General features: G+C 48.1%; 1 protein-coding gene across 5 annotated transcripts in view; it reads left to right on the forward strand.

Annotated features, from left to right (window-relative positions):
- PCMT1 (protein-L-isoaspartate (D-aspartate) O-methyltransferase) overlaps positions 1-16,001 on the forward strand; it is a 194,513-nt gene that overhangs the window by 140,958 nt on the left and 37,554 nt on the right. For all 5 annotated transcript variants that reach the window (XM_063917453.1, XM_063917452.1, XM_063917451.1 and 2 more), the window contains one exon: positions 2,715-2,835. In XM_063917453.1, the coding sequence (XP_063773523.1) occupies positions 2,715-2,835 (121 nt within the window). The remainder of the gene's footprint in view (positions 1-2,714; positions 2,836-16,001) is intronic.

Raw genomic sequence — 16,001 nt, forward strand, 5'->3', positions numbered from 1 at the left:
TCGAAAATACTCCTCTGGGCGGAACGAAATGCAAGAGCAATGTCGGCAATCTTCGTTCCGGGTGTGGACAACTGGGAAGCGGACTTCCTGAGTTGTCTCCACCATCAGGTGTTCCAACAGATCATCCACCGGTGGGGTTGCCCGCAGATAGACATGATGGCTTCTCGTCTTAACAAGAAGCTTCACTGGTATTGCTCACGAATGAGGGACCCTCAGACGAGGGCAGTGGATGCACTTACGTCGCCTTGGCGGCTGGTCTACCTTTCCTCCAATTCCGTTGCTCCCAAGGCTGCTCAAGCGAATCAGAAATCAAGGAGTCCAGGCAATTCTGATTGCCCCGGATTGGCCTCGGTGGGCGTGGTACGCGGATCTTCTGAACATGTCAGTCAGTGGATCTTCTACAATCTTATGGCTGGCAGGTCAGTTGGCACAAATAGTCTTTAACGCCTTCACAGGAAATGTTGCACTTGCGAGCACTACTGGATTCTCGCTGTCAGCTTGTCTTCCTCAAGATTCTTGCTCTGCAGTCCAAAGTTCAGACTTTCTTACGGCATCGCAGGGTGTTCATTCATGCCTTTATGCTACTTCTGGGGTCAATGGTGTTCACATTCAACATGATAGAATACACTCATTTTCACTCCTGTCCTTTGCAACTAATCTTCAGAGTGTTTTGCTCTGCTCAGATTCTCCTCCAGTGTTATTTAGTCAAAGTGAGGTCAGACAATGCAACAGCGGTCCCGTACATACATGGAGGCACCCGGAGCCAAGGTGCCATGAAGGAGGTGAGACGCATCTTTCATTGGGCGGAGTGTCAACTTCCCGCTCTATCAGCAGTATTCATCTTTAGAGTACTCAACTGGTTAGCAGATTTCCTAAACCGCTAGGCTCTGCATCAACCAGTGTTACTGTTACTGGTTCGCCATTAGTGCCTTCCAGACGTAGATAGGATGGCATCCCGATACAGTCATCAAGTATCGAGGTACATCTCCCGCACACAGAACTCCGCGGCCTTTGTGGTAGATGCACTTACGGCTCAATGGACGTTTCCTCTCATTTACATTTTCCCACCAATCCAGATAATACTGTGCGTTCTCTGCAAGTTAAAGCGGGAGGCGACATGTTAATTCTGGTGGCCCCGGATCCGACTCAGGATTACATACGTATTACTGGCGGACAGGATACTGGCTATCCATTTCCCGACACGTTGTTGGCTCGCTGTACTCGCCACAGGATTTATTCCCACTCTATGGGTGTCGTGGACACCCACGAGTAGGAATAGCTCTGGTGTACCTGGATTCCAGCTGGCGGCATTGTCGACTGTCGGGATTTCGGCGTCTGTATCCTGAACACCAGGATCCCGACAGCCAGCATTTTAACTGCATCCTTGGATTCCTCCACCAGCGCTCCGGACCCGCAGCAGACCCCCGAGACCTATCCAGATAACAGGTATTCTGTTATCCGGTAAAAACCCATATCCGAAATCCTCCTGGTCCCGAGCATTCCGGAAATGGGATTCTCGACCTGTATATTAACACTTATTTTAAGATTTTTTTTTTTAATTATCTTGTACAGTATTAGAATTGATGGATTAAAGAACTTTAAGGGGAATTGTACTCTGCAATAAGCACAGCACTTTAATGCAAAGTAATACAGGTTGAGTATCCCATATCCATATATTCCGAAATACGGAATATTCCGAAATACGGACTTTTTTGAGTGAGTGAGATAGTGAAACCTTTGTTTTTTGATGGCTCAATGTACACAAACTTTGTTTAATACACAAAGTTATTAATAATATCATATTAAATGACCTTCAGGCTGTGTATATAAGGTGTATATGAAACATAAATGAATTGTGTGTATGTGTACACACTTTGTTTAATGCACAAAGTTATAAAAAATATTGTCTAAAATTATCTTCAGGCTGTTTGTATAAGGTGTATATGATACATAAATGCATCCTGTGCTTAGATATAGGTCCCATCACCATGATATCTCATTATGGTATCTAATTATTCCAAATTACGGAAAAATCCGATATCCAAAATACCTCTGGTCCCAAGCATTTTGGATAAGGGATACTCAACCTGTAATAATTTTAAAAATGTAAAAATTGCAGGCATTTTACACCTATCATATCTGAGCATAGAAAAATGTCTGACTGGATTAACATGCAGTCAGCTAAACATAAGGCCAGATTCATTTAGATGCTATAATTTTGCCATACCTGGAATAGGATGGTAGCTTCAGGCTTTAACGCCCAGGTCTATTCAGTTACAGCCCCCTTCTCGCGCAGTAAATTAACTGCAACACACTCCAGATATTTTCCTGGACATATGGATTAACAGGTTTGCGGCACCTGCAATTAGGGCATTAAGTGCAGATTCCTGTTGGACCCTCTTCAGGTTTGAACCAAAATCCGCGTTAACGGCAGCCTCTGGCCTATAATTGACTAGCCCCAGCAGAAATAGCCTGCGTTAATTAACTGCATCTAATTGAATTTGCCTATAGTGTTTACAATAAAAGCTGTAATTCTGCCTATGACTCTTCAGTAACAACATGTGTATCGCATCCACATTTCATTTATGGCACACCTATGTACTGTGATTGTCCTTAAATCAGAATTCGTAAAGCCTTATCTAAGAAATTCAAAACTAAGAACATTACCTTGTCGAAAAGAAGCTGATATGGAGTATTTGTTTTTGTATTTTCAGGTTGGAGCCAAGGGTCATGTAGTAGGAATTGACCATATCAAGGAATTAGTTGATGATTCTATAAATAATGTGAAAAAAGATGACCCAACATTGTTGTCTTCAGGTCGAGTGAAATTGTTAGGTGAGTAGGATGTACTTTTTCAATTTGTATCAATAATTAATGTATGAAATTGATTAGAAAACATAGAATTTTGTAAAAATTTCATTTAAATATATTTTCTAGAGCATTGCATCAAACTTTTATAACTAATACAATATCTGTCAGCCTCCTCTGGAGTTAAGCTGAGTACACACTGGAGTGACGGGGATTAGTTCCGCCATCGGAATGCATCCCTGTCAGCCTAGGTTGCCCCTACACACTGGGGCGAGTTTAATGAAGGACGGAACAATCATTTACAGATGCTAGCAATATAGTCATGTTTGATTTGCAGCACATCAAACCTGATGTCCTCACATGTGACCGCGGGAGAGCGCATATTGAGTGTACACACTGAGTGATATAGGTGATCGCTTAGTGTGTGCCCAGCATTAGTTGGCAGAGAACATGCACGATTTACAGTTCTAATTCTAGTTAAAGTTATGTGCTTCCAGCTGCTTCAGCAAATCCCACATTAATCAACCAGGTGTGAAAGTGAACAAAATTAAAGGGATATATTGGTTCATAAGTGTGGAAACTCCCTTGTAAAAAGGAAATCAGCAAGTAAATACTAACCCAGTATCTACATATCATATGGTAGCGTCAGAAATACATATATATATATATATATATATATATATAGGATTCGCAGGTCCGGCACTCCATGCTTAGATCAGCAGCTGCGGCGGTGCCCTCACAGGGGGAACAAATAGAGTTTGCAAAGGTGCGGCACTCGTACCAAATAAACAGACTTCAAAAGCAAAGTAGCTATTGATGCAATAGCTACTTTGCTTTTGAAGTCTGTTTATTTGGTACGAGTGCCGCACCTTTGCAAACTCTATATATATATATATATATATATATATATATATATATATATACTCTGTGTGTATATACATGAGTGTGGAAACACCCTTATAAAAAGAAAATGAGTATGGAAATATTACTCCACACAGACTTTTTATATATGTGTGTATGTAATTCCCAAATACAGCATCGGGAGAGCCGGTGCTAGATGATCTCATCTCCACTGGTAATAAGCCAGGTCCAGCGGGGTCGTGTATACAAAATCCAGGTTGCAACCCTGCATTTTAGTGTAAAAGAGGTATAAGAGACCCTTACCTTTAAGTGATAGCGTCTATAGTCACCCCATCAAAGTCAAACAATATGCAGAAGAAGACTGACTTGTCTAATTTATTCTGTGGTTAAAAAAAAAAAAAACGATTTATGGTAAGAACTTACCGTTGTTAAATCTTTCTGCGAGGTACACTGGGCTCCACAGGGAATGACATTGGGGTGTAGAGTAGGATCTTGATCCAAGGCACCAACAGGCTTAAAGCTTTGACTGTTCCCAGAATGCATAGCGCCGCCTCCTCTATAACCCCGCGTCCGTGCACAGGAGCTCAGTTTTTGTTAACCAGTCCAATGCAGTAGCAGGCAAAAGAGACGACAACTGTTAGTAGCCTCATACACCACATTCTCACGACAGGAGAAGGTGTCAGCGGCTAATGCCATAAACCCAAAGAAGCTAAGTGCATCAGGGTGGACGCCATGTGGAGCCCAGTGTACCTCGCAGAAAGATTTAACAACGGTAAGTTCTTACCATAAATCTTGTTTTCTGCTGCGGGGTACACTGGGCTCCACAGGGAATGACATTGGGGATGTCCTAAAGCAGCTCCTTTATGGGAGGGGACACACTGTAGCGGGCATAAGAACCCGGCGTCCAAAGGAAGCATCCTGGGAGGCGGAATATCGAAGGCATAGAACCTTAGGAACGTGTTCACTGAGGACCACGTAGCCGCCTTGCACAATTGTTCAAGGGTCGCACCACGGCGGGCCGCCCAAGAAGGTCCGACCGAGTAGAATGGGCCTTTATGGTAGCAAGAGCTGGAAGGCCAGCCTGTACATAAGCATGTGCAATCACCATTCTAATCCATCTGGCTATGGTCTGCTTATGAGCAGGCCAGCCACGTTTGAGAAAAACAAACAGAACAAAGAGAGAATCCGACTTCCTGATGGAGGCAGTTCTCTTCACGTAGATACGAAGAGCCCGTACCACATCCAAAGACCGCACTTTGGAAGACAATTCAGGAGAGGCAAAGGCCGGAGCCACAATCTCCTGATTAAGGTAGAAAGAAGACACCGCCTTAGGTAAATACCCGGGACGTGTTCTAAGAACTGCCCGGTCGCGGTGAAAAATCAGATATGGTGACCTAAAAGACAAGGCACCCAAATCCGACACCCTTCTAGCAGAGGCAATAGCCAGCAGAAACAATACCTTGAGAGAGCCACTTAAGGTCTGCAGACTCAAGAGGCTCAAACAGGTACCCTTGCAATGCCTCCAATACCACCGACAAGTCCCAAGTGGCCACAAGCGGGATATAGGGAGGTTGAATCCGCAGCACATACGTATGTAAATCAGGTAAAGTCACAATTTTTCTCTGGAACCAAACCGACAAGGCAGAAAGATGAACCTTGATGGAGGCCAGACGAAGGCCCAACTCCAGGCCCTGTTGTAGAGAGGCCAAAAGTTTGGCCGTACTAAACATGTAAGCGTCATAATTGTTAGATGCGCACCACGCAAAGTAAGAATTCCAGACCCTATGGTAAATCTGAGCAGAAGACAGTTTCCGGGCCTCAACATGGTTTGAATGACCGCCTCAGAAAATCCTTTGGCCCTCAAGACGGAAGCTTCAAGAGCCACGCCATTAAAGCCAACCGGGCTAAATCCTCATATACACAGGGGCCCTGAATGAGAAGATCTGGGCGCTGTGGAAGTAGAAGGGGACGCTCTATCGAGAGACCCTGAATGTCTGAGAACCAATGCCGTATAGGCCACGCTGGAGCGATCAGAAGTAGGATTCCTCCTTCTTGCTTAAACTTCCTTATTACTCTGGGCAGGAGTGACACCAGAGGGAACACGTATGGCAACTGAAAATTCCATGGAATTGCCAGTGCGTCCATGAACGCTGCTTGAGGATCCCTTGTCCTTGCTCCGAACACCGGAACCTTGTGATTGTGTCGTGACGCCATCAGGTCCACATCTGGAAGGCCCCACCTGTCCGCGAGGAGTTGAAACACTTCTGGATGGAGGCTCCACTCTCCGGTGTGTACGTTCGGACGACTGAGAAAGTCCGCTTCCCAGTTTAGGACCCCCAGAATGAACACTGCCGATATGGCCGGCAGATGCTCTGCCCACTGAAGAATCCGTGATACTTCCCTCATTACCATGCGGCTTCGAGTGCCGCCTTGATGATTGATGTATGCCACCGCGGTGGCGTTGTCCGACTGTACTTGAAACAGGTCTGTTCTGTATTAAATGCTGGGCCAAGTTCAATGAGTTGAACACTGCCCGCAATTCCAGAATGTTTATCGGGAGGAGAGACTCCTCCTTGGTCCACCGACCCTGAAGGGAGTGTTGCTCCAGCACCGCGCCCCAACCTCTCAGACTGGCATAGAGTCGCCAGGAGAGGATCCAGTTGGAGATCCAATAGGGACGACCCCTGCTCAATTGTTGGTCCTGAAGCCACCAGCTCAGTGACAGACGGACCTCCGGAGACAAAGGAGATCATTTGAGATCTGATCCGGTGAGGAAGGCCGTCCCACTTGGCAAGAATTAGCTTATGCAGAGGGCGGGAATGGAAATGAGCGTACTCCACCATGTTGAAAGCCGACACCATGAGACCTAGCACTTGCATTGCTGAATGTATCGACACTTGCGGACAAGATAGGAAGCATCGAATCCTGTCCTGAAGTTTCAGGACTTTCTCCTGAGAAAAGAACAACCGCTGGTTGTGAGTGTCCAACAATGCCCCCAGGTGCACCATGCTCTGAGCAGGGACCAGGGAAGATTTCCTCCAGTTGATGAGCCACCCGTGGGCTTGCTGAAACTGGATAGTCAGATCCAGATGGCGTAGGAGTATTTCTGGGGAATTTACCAGGATCAACAAGTCGTCCAGGTACAGTAGGATCCTGACCCCTTGACGGCGGAGTCCAGCCGTCATTACCGCCATGACCTGGGTGAAGCTCGCGGAGCCGTGGTCAAACCAAAAGGTAATGCCCGAAATTGGTAATGGAGGTTGCCAACCGCAAACCTCGGGTATTGCTGATGCGACACTGCAGTGGGAATATGCAGGTAAGCATCCTGTATGTCCAGGGAGACCATATAATCCCCAGATTCCAAAGCGAGAATAATAGAGCGAAGAGTTTCCATATGAAGCTTGGAGACCCTCGCAAATTTGTTCAAGGACTTGAGGTTGAGAATGGGCTGGGAGGACCCATTCGGTTTCGGGACTAGGAACATCGGTGAATAGTACCCCTTGCCTCTCTGAGCCAGAGGCACCTGTACTACCACTCCTGTGTTCAGGAGGCACTGTACTACCAAATGAAGAGTTTTTGCCTTCACCTGATCCGAAGGGACGCCTGTCAGGCAAAATCGATGAGGGGGACGATTCTTGAAGGATTTGGCGTAACCTCGAGTGATGACTTCCCGTACCCAAACATTGGAAGTGGTCTTCAACCATTCCTGGGTAAACCCTGGAAGTCGGCCCCCCACCCTGGTATCCCCCAGAGGGAGGCCCGCCCCATCATGCGGCAGGCATGTCCGTTTTGGAAGCAGGCTGACAGGCAGCCCAGGCCCGTTTGGGTTTGGGCTTATTGGGTTTGGAAGTGCGAACCTGTTTCAGGTACGCCTGACATTTTGCTTTCCCTGAAGGACGAAAGGAGCGAAAAGGGAGTACTCTTAGCCTTCGGCACCGAAGGAGCAGTACTAGGTAGACATGCTGTTTTAGCAGACGCTAAGTCAGCCACTATCTTGTTGAGGTCTTCTCCGAAAAGAATGTCTTCCTTAAAAGGGAGTACCTCCAGGATTTTCTTTCGGTCCATGTCCACAGACCAGGACCGTAACCAGAGAATCCGGCGAGCCAAAATGTACGTAGTAGAAGCCTTGGCCGCCAGAATACCGGCATCAGAAGCCGCCTCCTTAATGTAATGAGACGCTGTGACAATATATGACAAGCATTGTCTAGCATGATCAGAAGCGTTGGAAGGCAACTCTGCCTCCAGCTCCTGGCCCACGCTTCCACAGCTTCTGCAGCCCATGTCGCTGCAATCGTGGGCCTATGCGCAGCACTGGTTAGGGTGTAAATTGCTTTTAAACAACCCTCCACACGCTTATCCGTAGGCTCTCTCACGGACAGCTCCGTCGGCTCTTTCGGTAGTTACAGGCAGAGCTGAGGATACCACCAGCCGCGCCACCTGCAAATCCACTGACGGGGGGGGGGGGGGGGTAGCGAGCCAGCATCATCTTGTGAGGCGTGAATTTCTTTTCTTGATTTCCCCAGGACTCCTGACGTATGTCAACTAAATGGTCAGAGTGAGGTAAAACTTGTTTAACCACTTTCTGACGTTTAAACCTGTCCGGTTTTTTAGGGGCAGCATCAGGCTCCGGGTCCTCATCAACTTGAAGAATGAGCCTGATACATACTTGCCTACCTGACCCTCTCCATGAGGGAGAAAATGCTCTGTTCCTGGACTTACCTGGTAATGTATGATTGCCATCACCTGTGGTGAAACACCTCTCTTATCAATTACCTAGCTCACCACAGGTGATGGCAATCATACATTACCAGGAAAGTCCAAGAACAGAGCATTTTCTCCCTCATGGAGAGGGTCAGGTAGGCAAGTATGGCCTGATAGCCTCCAACAAGTGAGGAACATCCACCTGTGAAACAGCTTCCCCATTAGAAGCATCGGGATCAAAATCTGTTGGGTCAGTATAAACGCCATCCTCATCAGACAAGGTGTCTGGGACGTTGGTGGATTGTGAGGAAGTAATTGCCCGCTTAGAGGACACCTTGGTCTTAGGCGGGCGAGGGTTAGACTTCTGAGTAGTCAGTGATTAGTTCAATTGCTGTAACTGATTGGACAGTTGATCTGCCCACAGCGGTTAACCGCGGGGATCATAAGCGGTTGTACCGGCACAGGAGGTCCCATAAGTCTACTTACCAGCGTATACAATACCGTGGAGAAGGTAGCCCAAGGTGGATCATTTTGAACCCCCGTTGCTACAGTCCCACTGGGGGGTAAGGAACCGCCAGAACCTGAACCCTTAGCTGCTATGTTATCCTCAAATGTGCCTGCAGCATGAACACAACGCAATGTGGGATCAGCCCCAGCACCGTTGCCCTTTGTAGCTGACATAATCAAAAGCTCAATGCAAGGCAACGTAGTACAAGGGGGCCAATTCAGTAAGGTTAGCAAATTCTGCTAATCAGCAGAATTTGCTAACCATTAGCTAGCATGCTGGGGGCCGCCCAGCGCTGGGCAAGGCCGCCCAGCATGCTGACCGGCGCCTCCCCACCCTGCTTCAAGCAGAAATTGCGAACAGCACGTAATTTCTGCTTGTTAGCAGAAATTAAGGATGATGTCACGCAGACGCTGCTGCCGCACCCCTGACACGCCCCCATTCGCGTGTACCATCCCACCGTTTGGGCTGGCACGCCCCCGCAATGCTCTGTTTCCACCCAGAAAATGGAGCGTTGCCGCCCTGCGACCACCTCTGCCTGATTGGCAGAGGCGATCGTAATTTCTGCGGCCCACCGCAGAAATTGCGGGCGCAAAACTTCGGCCCCTCAGCAAAACTTCTGTACAAATCGCTACTTGCGATTCATACTGAATTTGCCCCAATATTATCAGCACAGTACCTGACCAGAACCCCTGTGCAGTGTATTTCAGCACAAATTGGGAATTCCAGAGGTGTATGGTGACTAAAAATCACAGACAAAAATACACACTGAGTATATCCTGTGAACTACCTATATTATGATAAACCTAATGCACCTAGCCCCCTCAGGTTATAGAATATAGGGATAGCAATCCGAGTGAGATACACAAAATGGAGGTCACACAGCAGCTATATGCACACACAGAGAGTCACAGAGTCAATGCAGAAATTATGACATGCAATAAAACTGCACTGGACTAGCAATACATAGTAGTACTAAGTATAGCTATACACTTAATAGCTTTAACAATGCACAGTAAAGTCTGGATGTATATCACAGGGTACTTGTACTAAATAACTCTGACCAAATGCACTTTTTCTTAACTAACACTGTCAGCAGACATGTAGAATACTTAAGTGTCCTGTAAAATGCACAGCGCTGACAGCCAGGCGGCTTTACAGAGGAGGATTTGCCCAAACAGTCCCAGGATCAGCTCAGCTTGTCCTAATGGCGCCCAAACGCTGACAGGGAGTGAGGGAGAGAGAGATATGCAGCTCCAAGGCGGGAACATTTACTCTAAATGGTGGGCTGGGGGAGGGGCTACAGGCCAAAGCCTTATCCCCCTGCTGGACTTTACCACCGTGTACTGGGGGCTTAAATAAACTGTTTTATGAGAGAAAACCGACCTGTGCCCATGCCCTGGTGGTCTAGTGGGGTCCCTGTACTGCCACAGTGTCCACGCCAGCACGTGCGACCCGCCTCCCACCGGCCGCGCGGGATTGCGATTTACAGCGGGTCCCGCCGGGTGGACCACTTACCTCCTCCCTGGGTGCGACCACGCGATACAGGAGAACAGCGGTCGTGTGTGACTTACAGGAAGAAAACCGGAGCCTCCGCTGTAGGTACCCGGCAACCAGGGCGCGGGAGTGTACAGCACTGCTGGGGGGAGGTGATGGAGCTGCACCAGGAGATGTCTGACTGACATCTAACACAGTCAGTGTCTCTGCTGCAGCCCTTGAAGTCTTCATTTTTCTTTAAAAGCTTCTTCTCAGGGCTGCAGGAGCAGCCCCCCCTGTTGTATGCCTGTTTACTGGATGGCACCAACTACAAAACTGAGCTCCTGTGCACCGAGGTGGGGTTATAGAGGAGGCGACGCTATGCATTCTGGGAACAGTCAAAGCTTTGAGCCTGTTGGTGCCTCGGATCAAGATCCTACTCTACACCCCAATGTCATTCCCTGTGGAGCCCAGTGTACCTCGCAGCAGAAAAAAAGATGCCGTCCACATGTGGCTGATAACATTTTTGAGCAATGTGAATGCCACCACAGAGTGCAGGGACCACTTCCCAGGTAGAAGGATATGTCTGTTTAGGAAGTCCCCTTGCCAATTTTTCACTCCCTGAATAAACACAAGATTTTAGCCAAATAATAAAAACAAAAATGCTAAACCATTACAGAGATATTAGCAAATATTTAAAAAATATTCTTAAGAAGGGATTACTTTACAGAAAAGCATCAAGGACTTCTAGTGCTCATGACTGTGGATTTACACAGGCCTTAATGCTCAGTACTTGAATCTGTATAACTAATGTGTTCATTACTGGACTGATCCAGACACATATCCATGAAGTGATTTCTGCAGTGAATCTGGAGAACTTACATCACACTGTGGCGTGGTGAGATATTTGCATGCTGCTGGATTTATATTTGTCATTACTAACTTGTGTACACTTTCATATCTCTCACACACACACACACACACATATATATAAGTTGGTGAAGAAGGCGGCACTCAGACAGGCGTAGAAAGCAGTAAAACTTTTGTCAGTTTATTCCAACATGTTTCGGGGTAAATCCCCCGTCCTCAGGGTCATCAAGATATATACATACACACACACACACACGCGCGCGCATCTGGCGTTCATTACCCAAGTCATTACTTCATCCTGTTGCCCTCTGAAAGGAAACAAGTCCCAAAGATTATTTGCAGCAGCACTCAGGGAATAGAAAGCTCGGTAAACAAAATGTGCTGTCTGCACGTTGTGTGTATTGAGCTTTCTATTCCCTTAGTGCAGCTGCTACTGAAAATATACTGTACAGTACATCACCCTTTCTTCCGGTCTCTCTCTCCTCCTCTTTTCAGATCCCCCCCCTTATTATTATTTTTTGTCTTTGTCCTCCCCTCTTCTTCCCCTTCTTTCTTCATTCCTGTATTTTTCTCTCCCCTTTTTCTTCTGTTCCCCTGTTTCTTTCACTGCTGCAGGCTCTCTTTATTCCACCCCTCCACTGTGTGGTTTTTCTCCCTCTCACTTTCCTGCCCACCACTGTGTCTGCATCCATTTCTTTCCTATCCCTCTGTTTCTTGATGTTTTCCCTTTTCCATTGCACTTAAGGTGCATACACACCAGAACGATATTGGAACGATGTGCCCAATTTAGGCACATGGTTCACGATATCGTCCATTGTGTATGTACAATGTCGCTGACTATGTGCGCTCCCGCACGTTGCCTGTGACATCGTCCGTTGGACTTGCGTGCAGGTCGGACAAGCGACATTGCCTACGAGAGGCACGCTGCCGAATGCAACATGGCCCCAGGCTCCCGCCCTGCTATCGCTACAGACATTGGCAAGTGTTTTTGCACTTTGCGATGTCTGGACCCGTCTCATTCTGATGTGTACATAGCTTTACACTACCTCCTCTGTATACAATTCTTCCAGTTGTTGTTTTGGCAGCAACACAATAGCTGCCGTGTACGCTGTTTCTCTGCATTGGCTAGAGCACATGTGCGTAGCTCATGTATAGCGTATGTGCTCATTTATTACTTTGCATTTGCTGAAGGGGAGTGGGGCAGAATAGCTAGGTGTTCAGAGTGCATGAAAGTAGAAAAAAAAAAAACAGTATGCGCAAACCGTGCATATTAGGTTCAATGTACATGCACCAAAGAGATGAATTACATTTCTCTGACGTCCTAGTGGATGCTGGGAACTCCGTAAGGACCATGGGGAATAGACGGGCTCCGCAGGAGACTGGGCACTCTAAAAGAAAGATTAGGTACTATCTGGTGTGCACTGGCTCCTCCCTCTATGCCCCTCCTCCAGACCTCAGTTAGAATCTGTGCCCGGCCAGAGCTGGATGCACCTAGTGGGCTCTCCTGAGCTTGCTAGAAAAGAAAGTATTTGTTAGGTTTTTTATTTTCAGTTAGATCTGCTGGCAACAGACTCACTGCTACGTGGGACTGAGGGGAGAAAAGCAAACCTGCCTGCGTGCAGCTAGCTTGTGCTTCTTAGGCTACTGGACACCATTAGCTCCAGAGGGTTCGAACACAGGGCCTGACCTCGATCGTCCGGAGCCGCGCCGCCGTCCCCCTTGCAGAGCCAGAAGACAGAAGAGAAGGAGATGAAATCGGCGGCAGAAGACTCCGGTCTTCATTAAGGTAGCGCACAGCACTGCAGCTGTGCGCCATTGCTCCCACTGCACACCACACACTCCGGTCACTGTAGGGTGCAGGGCGCTGGGGGGGGCGCCCTGGGCAGCAATAAAATACCTTTTGGCATAAAAATACACATAATACAGTCTGTGACTGTATATGTGTAAAACCCCCGCCATTTTTCAGTCAGAAACTGCAGGGAGAAGCCTGCCGCTGAGGGGGCGGGGCCTTCTTCCTCAGCACACCAGCGCCATTTTTCATTCACAGTTCCGCTGGAAGCAGCTCCCCAGGCTCTCCCCTGCAGTATTCCTTATACAAGAAGGGTAAAAAAGAGAGGGGGGGCACATAAATTTAGGCGCAAATAATATATATTAAGCAGCTATTGGGAAAAATCACTCATTATAGTGAAAATCCCTGTGTTATATAGCGCTGTGGTGTGTGCTGGCATACTCTCTCTCTGTCTCCCCAAAGGACTTTGTGGGGTCCTGTCCTCAGTCAGAGCATTCCCTGTGTGTGTGCGGTGTGTCGGTACGGCTGTGTCGACATGTTTGATGAGGAGGGTTACGTGGAGGCGGAGCAAGGGCAGATAAGTGTGGTGTCGCCCCCGACGGGGCCGACACCGGATTGGATGGATATGTGGAAGGTCTTAACAGACAGTGTCAACTCCTTACATAAAAGGTTCGATGACGCAGCAGCCTTGGGACAGCCGGGATCTCAACCCGCGCCTGCCCAGGCGTCTGAGGCCATCAGGGGCTCATAAACGCCTGCTAGCTCAGATGGTAGACACAGATGTCGACACGGAGTCTGACTCCAGTGTAGATGAGGATGAGACAAATGCACAGTCTACTAAAGCCATCCTATGCATGATTACTGCAATGAAAAATGTATTGCACATTTCTGATATTAACCCGGTTACTACCAAGAAGGGTATTATGTTTGGGGAGAAAAAGCAGCCAGTGACTTTTCCCCCATCCGATGAATTAAATGAATTGTGCGAGGAAGCGTGGAGTTCCCCCGATAAGAAACTAGTGATTTCTAAGAGGTTACTGATGGCGTACCCTTTCCCGCCAACGGATAGGTTACGTTGGGAAACATCCCCTAGGGTGGACAAAGCGCTCACGCGCTTATCAAAAAAGGTGGCACTGCCGTCTCAGGATACGGCTGCCTTAAAGGAGCCTGCGGATAGAAAGCAGGAAGCTATCCTGAAGTCTGTGTATACACACTCAGGTACTATACTGAGACCTGCTATTGCTTCAGCATGGATGTGTAGTGCTGCAGCCGCATGGTTTGATACCCTGTCAGACAACATTGATTCCCTCGACAGGGTTACTATTTTGCTAACCATAGAACATATAAAAGACGTCGTCTTATATATGCGGGATGCACAGAGGGACATTTGCCTGCTGGCATCTAGAATTAATGCAATGTCCATTTCTGCCAGGAGAGTATTATGGACTCGGCAGTGGACAGGTGATGCTGATTCTAAAAGACACATGGAGGTTTTGCCTTATAAGGGTGAGGAATTGTTTGGGGACGGTCTCTCGGACCTCGTATCCACTGCAACAGCCGGGAAGTCAACTTTTTAACCTCAGGTTCCCTCACAGCCTAAGAAAGCACAGTATTATCATGTACAGTCCTTTCGGCCTCAGAAAGGCAAGCGGATCAGAGGCGCATCCTTTCTGCCCAGAGGCAGGGGTAGAGGAAAGAAGCTGCACCAGGCAGCCAGTTCCCAGGAACAAAAATCCTCCCCCGCTTCCTCTAAGTCCACCGCATGACGCTGGGGCTCCACAGGCGGAGCCGGGTGCGGTGGGGGCGCGTCTCCGAAACTTCAGCAACCAGTGGGTTCGCTCACAAGTGGATCTCTGGGCTGTTCAAATTGTATCTCAGGGATACAAGCTGGAGTTCGAGGCGACTCCCCCCTCGCCGTTACCTCAAATCAGCCTTGCCAGCTGCTCCCAGGGAAAGGGAGGTAGTACTGGCGGCAATTCACAAGCTGTACCTCCAGCAGGTGATAATCAAGGTTCCCCTCCTTCAACAGGGACGGGGTTACTATTCCACAATGTTTGTGGTACCGAAACCAGACGGTTCGGTAAGACCCATTCTAAATTTAAAATCCTTGAACACTTATATAAGGAAGTTCTAAGTTCAAAATGGAATCGCTCAGGGCGGTTATTGCAAGCCTGGAAGAGGGGGATTTTATGGTGTCGCTGGACATCAAGGATGCTTACATGCATGTCCCCGTTTACCCACCTCACCAGGAGTACCTCAGGTTTGTGGTACAGGATTGTCATTACCAATTCCAGACGTTGCCGTTTGGTCTGTCCACGGCACCGAGAGTATTTACCAAGGTAATGGCCGAAATGATGATACTCCTTCGGAAGAAGGGAGTTCTAATTATCCCGTACTTGGACGATCTCCTTATAAAGGCGAGGTCCAGAGAGCAGTTGTTAGTCAGCGTAGCACTTTCTCGGGAAGTGTTGCTACAGCATGGCTGGATTCTGAATATCCCAAAGTCGCAGCTGATTCCTGCGATGCGTCTGCTCTTCCTGGGCATGATTCTGGACACAGAACAGTAGAAGGTGTTTCTCCCGGTGGAGAAGGCCCAAGAATTGTCATCTCTGGTCAGGGACCTCCTGAAACCAAAACAGGTGTCGGTGCATCACTGCACGCGAGTCCTGGGAAAGATGGTGGCTTCTTACGAAGCAATTCCCTTCGGCAGGTTCCATGCAAGGATCTTTCAGTGGGATCTGTTAGACAAATGGTCCGGATCGCATCTTCAGATGCATCGGTTGATCACCCTGTCCCCAAGGGCCAGGGTGTCTCTGCTGTGGTGGCTGCAGAGTGCTCATCTTCTCGAGGGCTGCAGATTCGGCATACAGGACTGGGTCCTGGTGACCACGGACGCAAGCCCTCGAGAATGGGGGGCAGTCACTCAGGGAAGGAACTTCCAGGGACTGTGGTCAAGTCAGGAGACTTCACTACACATAAATATACTGGAAC

Source organism: Pseudophryne corroboree, chromosome 4, assembly GCF_028390025.1.
Source record: "Pseudophryne corroboree isolate aPseCor3 chromosome 4, aPseCor3.hap2, whole genome shotgun sequence".
Taxonomy (NCBI): domain Eukaryota; kingdom Metazoa; phylum Chordata; class Amphibia; order Anura; family Myobatrachidae; genus Pseudophryne; species Pseudophryne corroboree.